The sequence below is a fragment of the Lethenteron reissneri genome, chromosome 60 (genome assembly GCF_015708825.2).
Source record: "Lethenteron reissneri isolate LAM-NWPU_2019-01 chromosome 60, ASM1570882v1, whole genome shotgun sequence".
In the NCBI taxonomy this organism is placed as follows: domain Eukaryota; kingdom Metazoa; phylum Chordata; class Hyperoartia; order Petromyzontiformes; family Petromyzontidae; genus Lethenteron; species Lethenteron reissneri.
The window spans coordinates 4,040,957-4,056,315 of NC_083838.1; the positions used below are offsets into that span (position 1 = coordinate 4,040,957).

The window sequence follows — 15,359 nt, forward strand, 5'->3', positions numbered from 1 at the left end:
TAAAAAAATTAAAATGTAACTGGGACGAAAACTGAAAAGTGCACTCTTCTCTGCGTGCTAGACAGCCCAACACACACACACATCAACACACGGCCCCACGCATACTGCACAGACACAGCCCTGGACACGCAGCACAGTACACACAACACAGTGCACAAAACAGTACGGTACACAAACAAATATCCCCTGTATAGCCTTAACAGACTGTTGGGGCAAGTTCTGTTAGCAAGCACCTATGAAGGCTGGAACGGTACACGGCGGGGTGGGTGGCCAGCACCACGCCCAACCGCCTTTGTCTTCCCAGTGCTAGTGATGTTTACACACCGCACCAGGTACTCATTTAAGGCTGAGTCGACCTAGGGGAGGCCCAGGACCGGTTCAAATAATCGTCAGCGGTGTTCGCCGTGAGCGGGAATCGAACTCGGGTGGCCGGGTTCGTAGCGCGGCATAGCGCTAACCGCTACACTACCAACAACAGCACACACAACAGCACAAATATAACAAAGATCCCCCGAGTAGCCTTAACAGACTGTAGGGGTAAGTGCTGTTAGCGAGCACCTATGAAGGCCGGAACGGTACACTAGGGGGTGGGTGGCCAGCACCACGCCCGACCGCCTTGGTCTCCCCAGTGGCGATGTTTACACACCGCACCAGGTACTCATTTAAGGCTGAGTCGACCTAGGGGAGGCCCAGGACCGGTTCAAATAATCGTCAGCGGTGTTCGCCGTGAGCGGGAATCGAACTCGGGTGGCCGGGTTCGTAGCGCGGCATAGCGCTAACCGCTACACTACCAACAACAGCACACACAACAGCACACACAACAGCACAAATATAACAAAGATCCCCCGAGTAGCCTTAACAGACTGTAGGGGTAAGTGCTGTTAGCGAGCACCTATGAAGGCCGGAACGGTACACTAGGGGGTGGGTGGCCAGCACCACGCCCGACCGCCTTGGTCTCCCCAGTGGCGATGTTTACACACCGCACCAGGTACTCATTTAAGGCTGAGTCGACCTAGGGGAGGCCCAGGACCGGTTCAAATAATCGTCAGCGGTGTTCGCCGTGAGCGGGAATCGAACTCGGGTGGCCGGGTTCGTAGCGCGGCATAGCGCTAACCGCTACACTACCAACAACAGCACACACAACAGCACACACAACAGCACAAATATAACAAAGATCCCCCGAGTAGCCTTAACAGACTGTAGGGGTAAGTGCTGTTAGCGAGCACCTATGAAGGCCGGAACGGTACACTAGGGGGTGGGTGGCCAGCACCACGCCCGACCGCCTTGGTCTCCCCAGTGGCGATGTTTACACACCGCACCAGGTACTCATTTAAGGCTGAGTCGACCTAGGGGAGGCCCAGGACCGGTTCAAATAATCGTCAGCGGTGTTCGCCGTGAGCGGGAATCGAACCCGGGTTGCCAGGTTCATAGCACAGCGCGCTAACCGCTACACTACCACTCCCCACACAACAGCACACACACGCACGCACACACAGCCGCCCAACACGCGCACGCACGCACGGAGCCTACACAGAACGCGGCACGGTGTCCCTGCCGGCGCCGCCTAGGAGGCCAGCCCCATCTTGTCGTACACGGCCCGCATGGTGCGCTGCAGCTGGCGCGTGAAGAGGTGTGAGGAGCGTCCGCAGTGAGTGTGCACAGTGGCGAGCAGCTGGCGCTCCAGGGGATAGAGCAGAGACTGGAAGAGGTTCTCGTCAAACGGGAACTGTGAACGGGCAGGGGCACAACAACAACAACAAATAAACAAAATCGCACGATGATGATTTTTTGCTTGCGTTTTGACTGCTTGTGTTGTGGTTATTGCAAACATGATGCCTTGTATAAAGGTGTCAGTTTTTGTACCAGTTGAAAGGGTAAAAACTATTACTATATTTTGCCACTGGTAAAGGAGGTCTCATAGTGTAAATGCTTACCCCGAGCTCTCAATACTCTGATAGTGCACTGTCTTTGAGTTGTGCGCCTTTTGGCGTCATCTGGTCCAACACCAATGGAGATTAGGCTCTAAGAAAAGCTGTCTCGGGTATGGACCAATCAACTTCAAGGACAGTGCATACATTATCAGAGTTATGTTTTTTGTTTGCCTTATGACTGCAGGTATAGTGGTCTATGCAAACATGACTCCTTGTAAAAAGGTGTCAGTTTTGTTGCCAGATAGAAGGGTAAAAAAACAATTATCATATTTTTTACTTGCAAATGAGGTTCCAATGGTATAAAAAATAGTTTAGAAATAACGACAACCAATTTCACATCGAGTTAAGAAATGTCCTATCTGGGCAGCATTAAAATTTGATAGAACGTCACCCAGCCGACTCAGATCTCGAATGACACCCTGTCCCGATGTTCAATTGAAAACTATGGTTGTCAAACGGTAACCGGTAAACCATTTTCAGAATCGGTTATTGCTTCCGAAAGTCGGGAACCGGTAAGCAATTCCTGTGCAATGTCAGTAAAAAGAGCTAAATATCTCAGTGGGCCTTAGCTGATAAAATAAAAAGTAGTTTAGTTTAATAATTAAAGCCCAAGCTTCTCCAATGCCTCCTTAGCTCAGAGGGGTGGAGATGTGATTGCGGCACATTCCCTGCTTGTTTATTAGGCTGCGTTTCCATTGCGTCAGAACCTGAATATTTATTTATTTATCCTGGAGTAATTCGATGAGCTTTTATCACAACAAGAGTGCAAAATTGAGGAAATGTAAACAAATCACTTAAAAAAAAATAAAAATATTTTTTTATCTTATCAGGTAAAGTCTAATGAGCTAAAACAATGAAGTGGCTCATCATCACCATCACCATCATCACCACGTGTACATTTATATCAGCAGCCAAACACCCAATCCCGCTTGACGTCCGGTGTACGCCGCCATAACCTACCCGAGGCGCGAGAAATTCACGGCCGCAAAAAAAAATCGAAACGACAAACGGAACGCGCTCGCGACGTCGCTTCCAAAACGCGAACTGGCGAGTCCCGTACGTCGTGGATGGCGTCGTAGACGGCACGGAAGGCCGGCTGCTTGTCGTCGTGGTAGACTCCGCGGTTACCGTGGAGGACGTAGACCCCGTGCGTGTCGGCGCCCTTGCAGCTGCTGCCGTACATGCAGTGGTCCGGCCGGTAGTTCCACTCGCACGGAAACACGCGGAGCATTTCTGCGGTAGCGCCAAAACGTAAAAAAAAGTTCAAGTTTCGCTTCACCAGGGGTGTGAGCGACGGCGAGAGACACGCAGAGAGAGGGGGGGAGCTGTGAGCCAAATCCCCTGCTCCCTCCTCTGAACCCAGGCAAGCGGAGAGTTCGGGACATTCGTCAGCTGCTGCCGTACATGTGTAGGGGTGTTACGGGAAGGCGAACAAGAACCTACTATACACATGCAGTGGTCCGGCCGGTAGTTCGACTCGCACGGAAACACGTGGAGAATTTCTGCGGTAGCGCCAAACGTTAAAAAAAGTAAAAGTTTCGCTTCGCCAGGGGTGTGAGCGACGGTGAGAAACACGAGGAGAGAGAGGGAGCTGTGGGACCAATCCCCTGCTCCCTCCTCTGAACCCAGGCAAGCGGAGAGTTCGGGACATTCGTCCACACAAGTTTCTGTCACTCCTCTCTGCTGCGCGGTTTGTGCTCCGTGCCGGGCTCATGTTGAAAATGCACTAAAGGAATAAATCAGAGACAAGGGAGAGTCTCGTTCGCGTAAAAAAAGTGGCCACGGGTCAACGAAATTGATAAAAGCAACGACAGAAGAAAGAACAAGTATAACCCGTAAAAACAAAGTTTTTCACTCTAAATCCTTTATATGCGTGGCGGCTAGAGTCCTCTCGTCCTCTGGCTTGAGATGGCTGCCACCTATGGGTCAGATGATTGCATTGCACCATTAAGCAATTGGTAATTAAATATAATATTGTTGTCCTAAAAAGTGTAAAATTTTGGGAAAAAATTTTCACGAACATTAATTGTCACGCACAACGAGTCTGTGTGGAAAATGTCAGCTCGATTGGATCACGGGAAGTGGGTTAAAAAACGACCGAAAGATTTGCACGGTCCTAAGCAAGCAAGCGAACTTAATATAAAGGATTTAAAAAAGTAAAATGATTAAGACAAAGATCGCGGGAGCCTTTTGAAACAAGTTCCCCAGTCCCAGCGAGGCTTTCCTGGGTAAATGAGTGGAGCATTCCCCCAATATCCGCTAGAGGTACGTAAAATAAAATTCGCAGATAATATTGGCCTACGAAATTAATAACCTAAATAAATACATGACAAATTTCGATTTAAAGCTTTCGTGACTGCAGGGATTCATCTTCTTGGTTCTTTCGGTAAAGTCACGTAGAAGGGAAATAATAAAATATTAATCAAACGTTATAAAGTTCTCACGACGTTTCGGCCACAACACAAGCAGCCGTCCTCAGGTGAAGAACAGGTCTGTCGGAAAGACAGCGTCTGAATGAACACCACCAAGCTTGGCAGCGTATATTATCACAACGCAAACGTTTTTTAATTGGTAATAATAAACCTAAAGTAAAACATCTATAAATATGAAAGTATTAAATAACCGTTTGTAAATGAATTTACGTTAAATCATGATGCTGTACAGTCGAAGGATGCAGTAACGGTGATTCTGACAACAATGATGATGATGACAGTGATCTCATCACTTAATCGCATCACATTCTCTCTCGTTGCTTTAATACCATCACTCTCTTTCTCGCTCTCTCTATAGATGCAGCAGATATGGCCAATTCTAGATTTGAAGCTTTCGTGACTGCAAGGATTCATACTCTTAGTTCTTTCGGTAAAGTCACGTAGGTAAAAAATGAAATTAAAATTAATAAAAATAAAACAATAAAATCACGACGTTTCGGAGGCAACACAAGTCTCCGTCATCAGGTGTGACCGTCACAGACAGATTTGCTGCATCAAGTGTTTTATTTTTATTAATTTCATTTTTTACCTACGTGACTTTACCGAAAGAACCAAGAGCATAGATATGGCCAAGTTCGTGAATAACGAGGCAATACTGAAACCGTGTCTCCCTCTCGACGCCCTCCGAGAAGCTCTGAGCAGCTGTTCACCGGGGTTGTGGTGGAAGATGATGTTCAGGAGGTCCTGGTCTCCCCAGGTGATGTTCAGTTTGTACTTCTTGTACAGCGGCAGGAGCATCTCATCCCATTGCAGCTCCACGGGGCTCATGTCGTTCTGCGTCGACAGAAAACACGGACGGCGCACACCCCCCACCCCCCGCTTGGCTTTAGCTTTAGACAAATCAGCAGCAAGGCTGCGGAAACCACAAATCAGCAGCAGCGGCAAATTCAAACAGCAGCGGCGCGCACGGCAACACGAGCACCTCCGACATGCACGGTTGGCTACGTACGGTGCAAAAGAAGTTCAACATGCGTGCACACACAGTGCCTTGCGCGCTATGGTACTGCGAGCGCTGTCGTGCCGTTTACCAGGCGAGGTAGTCAACACCGTGCCCCTTGTACGACCCCCCGTATACCAGGTGAGGCAGTCAACACCGTGCACCTTGTACAAACCCACGACCTCCCGTATACCAGGCGAGGCAGTCAACACCGTGCACCTTCTACAAACCCCCGTGCACCAGGCAAGGCAGTCAACACGGTGCACCTTATACGAACCCACGATCTCCCGTATACCAGGTGAGGCAGTCAACACCATGCACCTTCTACAAACCCACGACCTCCCGTATACCAGGCGAGGCAGTCAACACCGTGCACCTTCTACAAACCCCCGTGCACCAGGCGAGGCAGTCAACACGGTGCACCTTATACGAACCCACGATCTCCCGTATACCAGGTGAGGCAGTCAACACCATGCACCTTCTATGACCCCACGACCTCCCGTGCACCAGGCGAGGCAGTCAACACCATGCACCTTGTACGACCCCCCGTGCACCAGGCGAGGCAGTCAACACCATGCACCTTGTACGAACCCATGATCTCCCGTATACCAGGCGAGGTAGTCAACACCGTGCACCTTGTACGACCTCCCGTGTACCAGGCGAGGCAGTCAACACCATGCACCTTGTACGACCCCCCGTGCACCAGGCGAGGTAGTCAACACCGTGCACCTTGTATGACCCCCCGTGCACCAGGCGAGGCAGTCAACACCGTGCACCTTGTACGACCTCCCGTGCACCAGGCGAGGCAGTCAACACGGCGCACCTTCTACAAACCCCCGTGCACCAGGCGAGGCAGTCAACACCGTGCACCTTCTACAAACCCCTGTGCACCAGGCGAGGCAGTCAACACGGCGCACCTTCTACAAACCCCTGTGCACCAGGCGAGGCAGTCAACACGGCGCACCTTCTACAAACCCCCGTGCACCAGGCGAGGTAGTCAACACGGCGCACCTTCTACAAACCCCCGTGCACCAGGCGAGGCAGTCAACACCGTGCACCTTCTACAAACCCCCGTACACCAGGCGAGGCAGTCAACACCGTGCACCTTCTACAAACCCCCGTACACCAGGCGAGGCAGTCAACACCGTGCACCTTCTACAAACCCCCGTGTACCAGGCGAGGCAGTCAACACGGCGCACCTTGTACGTGGCGGCCCGCACGCGCGTCAGGTTGAACAGCATGACGCCGGAGTTGATGCCCGTGGCGCCGTAGTAGGGGTGCCGGGCGAAGCGGCTGTACCAGCCGACGCGCGGCTCCTCGTGCTCTGGAGCGACGGCGGCCGCCTGCGCCGCGGTGAACTCCGGCAGCATGGCCCACAGATCGTCCACGGCACGCAGGAACAGGATGTCCGTGTCCACGTAGAGGAGAGAGTCCACGTCGGCCAGCAGAGTCTGAGCCGGGCAAGTGGTTCAAGTTTCATGTATTAGGTATAGTTCTAGATTTGAAGCTTTCGTGACTGCAAAGATTCATACTCTTAGTTCTTTCGGTAAAGTCACGTAGGTAAAAAATGAACTTAAAATTAATAAATTAGTATTAGGTATAGCCCTGTGAGCCATTGGGCTCTTGAATCGGGTGCAACGGCAACAAACAAAACAACTAAAACATGAACAAGAAAACATCTTAAAGTGAATATGTGACTGAGTGCAAACAGAAAATCCAAGAAAAGACGGCAAAATATTCCAGAAAAAGCACCGTATACCAACCCTGTGCAAATATCCCAGTGGGATGCAAGTCAAACAACAACAACCACAAGACAACTTAGATTAAGGCCATCAGTCTAACTCTGTACTACAACAAACAAACATGGCCAAACCAGTAAACTTTTCAAAAATCACCAAAATAAAGCCATGCAAGCAGTGAAACAATGATCATAGGAACTGTGACCGAACTTTCACAATAAACGACATAAACAACATGTACTACCAAAAACCCTGCAGCCATAGCTGGCTGCATGAGTCACTCCACAACAGCAGCAGGAGCATCAGTCGGAGTGTCAACATTTTTCAATGCACCTTTAAGATCAGCACGCTAAATGTTGCGAGTGCGGACAAGGTGGTCTCTCACTGGCAGAAAGAGGCGCTGGGAGGCGCAGGGCTTGAACAGCTGTCGCCACTCTTCAGCGTACTCCTTGGGAAACGTGATAGGGTACACGGAGAAGTTGTACTTCCTCCGGTACTCGTCCGGCCACGAGTCGAGCTGGGGGGAGACACGAGCGACGAGCCGTTTCCTCACTCCCTGCGACCAGATCAAGACGAAGATCAAGTTGCTTAACGTCGTATTTTTTATCATATTTTTTCATATATGAGGTTCCAATGGTGTAAATGCTTCACCCCGAGCTCGCCTACTCTGATGGTGCATTGTCTTTGAGTTGTGCGCCTTTTGGCGTCATCTGGTCCAACACCATGTGAGACGAGGCTCTAAGGAAAGCTGTCTCGGGTGTGGACCAATCAACTTCAAGGACAGTGCATACATTATCAGAGTTGTGTTTTTTGTTTGTATTATGACTGCAGGTATTGTGGTCTATGCACACATGACTCCTTGTAAAAAAAAAAAGGTGTCAGTTTTGTTGTCAGATAGAAGGGTAAAAAACCAATTATCATATTTTTTACTGGCAAAAGGAGGTTCCAATGGTGTAAATGCTTCACCCCGAGCTCTCATACTCTGATGGTGCATTGTCTTTGAGTTGTGCGCCTTTTGGCGTCATCTGGTCCAACACCATGTGAGACTAGGCTCTAAGGAAAGCTGTCTCGGGTGTGGACCAATCAACTTCAAGGACAGTGCATACATTATCAGAGTTGTGTTTTTTGTTTGTATTATGACTGCAGGTATTGTGGTCTATGCAAACATGACTCCTTGTAAAAAAAAAAAGGTGTCAGTTTTGTTGCCAGATAGAAGGGTAAAGAACCAATTATCATATTTTTTACTGGCAAAAGGAGGTTCCAATGGTGTAAATGCTTCACCCCGAGCTCTCATACTCTGATGGTGCATTGTCTTTGAGTTGTGCGCCTTTTGGCGTCATCTGGTCCAACACCATGTGAGACTAGGCTCTAAGGAAAGCTGTCTCGGGTGTGGACCAATCAACTTCAAGGACAGTGCATACATTATCAGAGTTCTGTTTTTTGTTTGCATTACGACTGCAGGTATTGTGGTCTATGCAAACATGACTCCTTGTAAAAAAAGGCATCAGTTTTGTTGCCCGATAGAAGGGTAAAAAAACAATTATCATATTTTTTACTGGCAAATGAGGTTCCAATGGTGAGCGTGGGGGGGGGGGTAGGGGTTGTGTCTTGGCCCTTCCCTGGTGACCAAAGCTACGAGTAGGGGCCCCCTTGACAACCACCTTACTACGTTGCTGTCGCGGCTGCAATTTGTGAGGACGGAACCTCGATAAGTAAGAGCGTGTGTGCGACCGTGCGAGACAAATCACAATATTGGGGGGCCCGCACGACCGATTGCCGTACCTCCCCCGAGCTGATAATGTCCGTCACTAAGTCGCTGCGCAGAGACCTCTACTGTAAAATAAACACTTTTTATTTGATAAAAACGAAGCCATTTTTAAATCATTTATATTAAGTTCACTTGCTTGCGCGCTTACGACCGTGCAAATCTTTCGGTCGTTTTTTAACCCACTTCCCGTGATCAAATCGAGCTGACATTTTCCACGCAGACTCGTTGTGCGTGACAATTTATTTTCGTGAAAATGTTTTTTCCACAATTTTACACTTTTTAGGTAAAAAAAAATTATATTTAATTACCAATTGCTTAATGGTGGCAGGCAATCATCTGACCCATAGGTGGCAGCCATCTCAAGCCAGAGGACGAGAGGACTCTAGCCGCCCGTTTCAAAGACCAATGTGGGCTGGGTTGTGGCCCATTGAACACGCATATAAAGGATTTATAGTGAAAAACTTAGTTTTTACGGGTTAATTTTTTATTTTCCCAGGTAAAGCCTACGGGGCTATCTTCTTGGTTATTCCGGTAAAGTCACGTAGAAGGGAGATGATAAAATAATGAAAATAAAACGTAATAAAATAATAAAATTCTCACGACGTTTCGGCCACAACACAAGCAGGTGAAGAACAGGTCTGTCGGAAAAACAGCGTCTGAATGAACACCGCCAAGCTTGGCAGCGTATATTTAAGCTGGGTTAGGGGGGGAAGAGCGCCTTGACAAAGGAATTTGGGGGGCTATTCGCTCGTTTTTTAGAAGCGACCTGGCCTCATATGATAGGGGGATCATCACGCGGAGATGGATATCAGCCACAAAGCGGCCCATCATTTGGACATCTATAGGACCAAACTAATCTCAATAACCTCAATGCACGTTTCTAAATGTGGAGGGAAAATCCGGACGACGGGTAGAAGAATCCACGCGACCGCGGGGAGAACACGCAAACTCCAAATATACAGCAGGGGTTAGGGTGGGGCAGAGGTCGCAATCGGGTACCCGATACCCGTACCCTACCCGATACCCGGCTACCCGTACCCGGCCGGGTACGGGTACCCGTTTGCGACCCTGGTGCGGCCGGGTACGGGTAGGCCGTGAGTCACTGGTGAGTAACCGTTTGTCACTCATTTCGGGTAGGGTACGGGTACGGGTAGGATACGGCTACCTGTACCCGGCTGGGTACGGGTACCCATTTACGACCCTGGTGCGGCCGGGTACGGGTAGGGTAAGGAATCAAAACCCGTTTGCGACTTCTGGGGTGGGGATCAAACCGCACGACCTCAAACCGTATACAGTAGAATCTCTGGTCACGAACGCTTCTGACCACGACCAAATCGGGTTACGACCAAAGTTATGGAACAAATTATGGTCGTGACCAGAGGTTCTACTATACCAGGCGAGGCAGTTCAACGTCTCGTCACCCCGCAGAGCCGTAGCCAGACTGCCGGGGCAGGAGCCGGATCAACGGGCGTGGTGGTGGTGGTGGTGGGGGGGCATCGTGCAACGTACGCTTTCAGCGAAACTGCGGTGGAGTTGGCGCTCGGCGAAGATGTGGAAGTGCAGGTGCTTGCGGCTGAAGAGCACGGCCGACTTGGCCATGACCAGCGTCTCGTTGACCCGCTGGCCGCACGCCACCACTGCCACGTGCATCGTCTCGGACGCGCGCCGCCGCCGCCGCTGCTGCCGCAGGCGCTCGCTGCGAAACGGCGGGCGACATTTGAGGTTCCAGATTTGAAGCTTTCGTGACTGCAAGGATTCATACTCTTAGGGTTTTTTCGGGTAAAGTCACGTAGGTAAAATAAAAAGTTACCGCACACTTCTTCTTGGTTCTTTCGGTGAAGTCACGTAGAAGGGAAATAATAAAATAAAATAAAACATAATAAAATAATTCTCACGACGTTTCGGCCACAACGCAAGCAGCCGAAACGTCGTGAGAATTATTTTATTATGTTTTATTTTTATTATTTTATTATTTCCCTTCTACGTGACTTTACCGAAAGAACCAAGATGAATCCCTGCAGTCACGAAAGCTTTAAATCGAAATTTAACCGCACCTTAACAACTCTGGCACCTCCCCCTCTCAGCCGGTCTACATAACAAAGGCTCAGTCCTTTATTATGTAGGCTAGCATCAGCTTCAGCCGCAACAAACTTATCATAATAAAAAACTTCTATCCAGGGGCCTACCCTGACTCCTCCCCCCCCAACCAGTATATATACAAGGCTGGGTCTCTTGTAATTTCTCTTTACTTGATACAGCGAGCGTGCTGTGACGGTTCCACCTGAAGACGGAAGCTTGTGTTGCCTCCGAAACGTCGTGATTTTTATGTTACTTTCATAATTTTTTATTTTAAAAATTGTTTAACTTACGTGACTTTACCAAAAAAACCTAAGAGTATTTAAGGGTCCATCCGGCTGTGCGCGGTTGGCTACGTACGGCGTGAAATAAGTCCGGCGTGCGCAACGCGCGTGCATGTATGAGCGCGTGTCGAATGTCTACGTTAAATTAAATTAAAAAAACGTTTAAACCGTTTTACATGTAAAACACATTCCTGCGGAGGGAGCTGGTAGGAACGTTGGGTTGCTCGGTCAATGGCCTGCAGGGTCAACGGCGGCGTGGTGTATTCCGCAAATATGGCCGACTGTGAGGACGGGCACAAGCCGGCGTGAGTAGGTTAAACGTTGAGTTTTATAAGGGCACCACGGGGTGACCAGCCCCTCCCCACCTAGCCCCACCCCTCCCACCCTCCCCAGCCGCACCCTCCCCACCCAGCCCCTCCCCACCCTCCCACCCAGCCCCTCCCCACCCAGCCCCTCCCACTCAGCCCCTCCCCACCCAGCCCCTCCCACCCTCCCCACCCAGCCTCTCCCCATCCTCCCCACTCAATGTTTGTTTTTGTGTGTGAGTGTGTGAGCGTTAGGCGACGTGGAGGTGACTACTTTGTAGTTTGGCTCCTCAGGCTGACCGTAGTCTATGCTTGAAGTCATTGAGGGACAACGATAGTTTGGCAACGTGAAGATAGCAATTCCAGAGTGCGGTACCTATCACATGAATGGCTTAACTATGGACGAGAAGACCATTGCAGAAAGTCGTTGGCATTGACGGGAGTTTACGGGTCTCAGCGAGGTTGCCAGTGACCGCAAACACAAGTAAAAAAAAACACGCTTTAATGAAATGTACCGTACGAGTAATGGCAGAACTCCACGACTCCAGGAAGTGGCCCCGAAGCTTGCCATAACGTAAGGGGCCGTGGCCAATTACAGCCAACGTCAGTTGAGCGTGGACAATTAGACCCAAGCCGAAACATAACGTGTAAAAAAAGATTGTTTAATTTTTTAATGATAGAATATAGTATTGTCATCAGTAAGACATAAGTATACCAAGTTTGCAGTTGATACCACATTGGGAAGTGGGTTCAAATTGAGTTACAAGATTTGAGGATACGACAACAACAACGACAACAACAACAGCAACAGACTGTCTTCTTGGTTCTTTCGGTAAAGTCACGTAGAATGGAATAAATAAAATAAAACATAATAAAATATATGGTTGCAAATAATAAAATAAAATAAAACATAATAAAATATACGTTAAAATTTTTTAATTTTATTATTTCCATTCTACGTGACTTTACCGAAAGAACCAAGAAGATGAATCCCTGCAGTCACGAAAGCTTTACATCGAAAAAAAACAACAGTGATCTAATAGAACGCGTGCAGTAGTAGCAGCAGCAGTAACAAAAAAAAAATGGCCGCCACCTCGCACGGACGTCGTCTGGTACCTGACGCCCAAGACAGGCGGCTGAGCCCCGGCACCGTGCAGGTGAAGGTCGCGGCTAAGCACATGGGCCCCTCCTCCACCTCCTCCTCCATCTCCTCCACCACCTCCTCCTCCCTTGAACTCGAAGAGGAGAGTAGAGCTCCAGCCCAGGGCGTAGAGCGCCCCGCACAGCGCCAGGACGCAGCCCGCCAGGGCCACGCGCAGCGGCAACTTCATCCTCACACAGCCAGCGGCGTCTGTGGAGACAGTGAGACAGTGTACAGTGAGATAGTGGGACAGTGGGATAGTGAGACAGTGAGACAGTGGTACAGTGGGACAGTGGGACAGTGAGACAGTAGGGCAGTGAGACAGTGGGACAGTGTACAGTGAGATAGTGAGACAGTGGGACAGTGAGACAGTGAGACAGTGGGACAGTGGGATAGTGGGACAGTGAGACAGTGGTACAGTGGGACAGTGGGACAGTGAGACAGTAGGGCAGTGAGACAGTGGGACAGTGTACAGTGAGATAGTGAGACAGTGGGACAGAGAGACAGTGGGACAGTGAGACAGTGGGGCAGTGAGACTGAGACAGTGGGACAGTGAGACAGTGGTACAGTGAGACAGTGGGGCAGTGAGACAGTGGGACAGTGTACAGTGAGATAGTGGGACAGTGGGACAGTGAGACAGTGAGACAGTGGGATAGTGGGACAGTGAGACAGTGAGACAGTGGGACAGTGGGACAGTGGGACAGAGAGACAGTGGGACAGTGAGACAGTGAGACAGTGAGACAGTGGGACAGTGGGACAGTGGGACAGTGAGACAGTGGGACAGTGGGACAGTGGGACAGTGGGACAATGGGACAGTGAGACAGTGAGACAGTGGGACAGGGAGACAGTGAGACAGTGTACAGTGAGACAGTGAGACAGTGTACAGTGAGACAGTGAGACAGTGGACAGTGAGACAGTGGGACAGGGAGACAGTGAGACAGTGTACAGGGAGACAGTGAGACAGTGTACAGTGAGACAGTGAGACAGTGTACAGTGAGACAGTGAGACAGTGGGACAGTGAGACAGTGGTACAGTGAGACAGTGGGACAGTGGGACAGTGAGACAGTGAAACAGTGAGATAGTGGGACAGTGGGACAGTGAGACAGTGAGACAGTGGGACAGTGGGACAGTGAGACAGAGAGACAGAGAGACAGTGGGACAGTGGGACAGTGAGACAGTGGGACAGTGGGACAGTGAGACAGTGGGACAGTGGGACAGTGAGACAGTGGGATAGTGGGACAGTCAGACAGTGGGACAGTGGGACAGTGGGACAGTGAGACAGTGAGACAGTGGGACAGGGAGACAGGGAGACAGTGTACAGTGAGACAGTGTACAGTGAGACAGTGAGACAGTGAGACAGTGGGACAGTGAGACAGTGGGACAGTGAGACAGTGAGACAGTGAGACAGTGGGACAGTGGGACAGTGGGACAGTGGGACAGTGGGACAGTGGGACAGTGAGACAGTGAGACAGTGAGACAGTGAGACAGTGGGACAGTGGGACAGTGGGACAGTGGGACAGTGAGACAGTGAGACAGTGGGACAGTGGGACAGTGGGACAGTGAGACAGTGGGACAGTGGGACAGTGGGACAGTGGGACAGTGAGACAGTGAGACAGTGAGACAGTGGGACAGTGGGACAGTGAGACAGTGAGACAGTGGGACAGAGAGACAGAGAGACAGAGAGACAGTGGGACAGTGTACAGTGAGACAGTGAGACAGTGAGACAGTGTACAGTGAGACAGTGAGACAGTGTACAGTGAGACAGTGTACAGTGAGACAGTGAGACAGTGGGACAGTGAGACAGTGAGACAGTGTACAGTGAGACAGTGAGACAGTGTACAGTGAGACAGTGTACAGTGAGACAGTGGGACAATGGGACAGTGAGACAGTGAGACAGTGAGACAGTGGGACAGAGAGACAGAGAGACAGTGGGACAGTGGGACAGTGTACAGTGAGACAGTGAGACAGTGGGACAGTGAGACAGTGTACAGTGAGACAGTGGGACAGTGGGACAGTGAGACCGTGAGACCGTGTACAGTGAGACAGTGTACAGTGAGACAGTGACTAGAGACTTACCACCATTCAGTCCGTGGAGTCTCTCGTTTGGAGCCCCGTGTCCTCTTGTCTCCGTGTCCTCTTGTCTCTGTCCCCGTGTCTCTGTCTCTCTGTGTTTCTGTCCCCGTGTCTCTGTGTCTCTGTCCCTGTGTCTGTGTGTCTATGTGTCTCCGTGTCCCTGTGTCTCTGTCCCTGTGTCCCTGTGTCCCCGTGTCTCTGTCTCTCTGTGTTTCTGTCCCCGTGTCTCTGTGTCTCTGTCCCTGTGTCTGTGTGTCTATGTGTCTCCGTGTCCCTGTGTCTCTGTCCCCGTGTCCCTGTGTCCCCGTGTCTCTGTCTCTCTGTGTTTCTGTCCCCGTGTCTCTGTGTCTCTGTCCCTGTGTCTCCGTGTCCCTGTGTCTCCGTGTCCCTGTGTCTCTGTGTTTCTGTCCCCGTGTCTCTGTCCCTGTGTCTCCGTGTCCCTGTGTCTCCGTGTCCCTGTGTCTCTGTCCCGTGTCCCTGTGTCTCCGTGTCTCTGTGTCTCTGTCTCTCTGTGTATCTGACCACGCCGCCAAATCACAGCTTTCGCCTGAGCTAATCGATTCCGTCACCAGTTAGAGCTTCCGATTCCCGCCCTTCGATTCTCTCGCCGTCC

General features: G+C 50.3%; 1 protein-coding gene across 1 annotated transcript; it reads right to left on the minus strand.

Annotated features, from left to right (window-relative positions):
- Positions 1 to 564: 564 nt before the first annotated feature.
- Positions 565 to 15,299, minus strand: LOC133357950 (glucoside xylosyltransferase 1-like). The gene is made up of 8 exons (XM_061576156.1): positions 14,750 to 15,299; positions 12,649 to 12,883; positions 10,377 to 10,563; positions 7,485 to 7,616; positions 6,560 to 6,811; positions 5,074 to 5,197; positions 2,992 to 3,164; positions 565 to 1,726 (listed from the first exon to the last, which is right to left on the minus strand). The coding sequence occupies exons 2-8, from the start codon at positions 12,861 to 12,863 to the stop codon at positions 1,565 to 1,567; spliced, it is 1,245 nt and encodes a 414-aa protein (XP_061432140.1). The 5' UTR covers positions 12,864 to 12,883; positions 14,750 to 15,299; the 3' UTR covers positions 565 to 1,564.
- Between the last annotated feature and the right edge of the window lie 60 nt (positions 15,300 to 15,359).

What these genes read in the sequence shown, in the direction of transcription:
- LOC133357950 (XM_061576156.1), bottom strand. Translation starts at nt 12,863, where the DNA reads ATGAAGTTGCCGCTGCGCGTGGCCCTGGCGGGCTGCGTCCTGGCGCTG. An exon ending in CATCTTCCACCACAACCCCG is followed by an intron (nt 3,165 to 5,073) that starts GTGAACAGCTGC and finishes GCGCTACCGCAG; the next exon opens with AAATGCTCCGCGTGTTTCCG. An exon ending in TCTACGACGCCATCCACGAC is followed by an intron (nt 1,727 to 2,991) that starts GTACGGGACTCG and finishes GCCCGTTCACAG; the next exon opens with TTCCCGTTTGACGAGAACCT.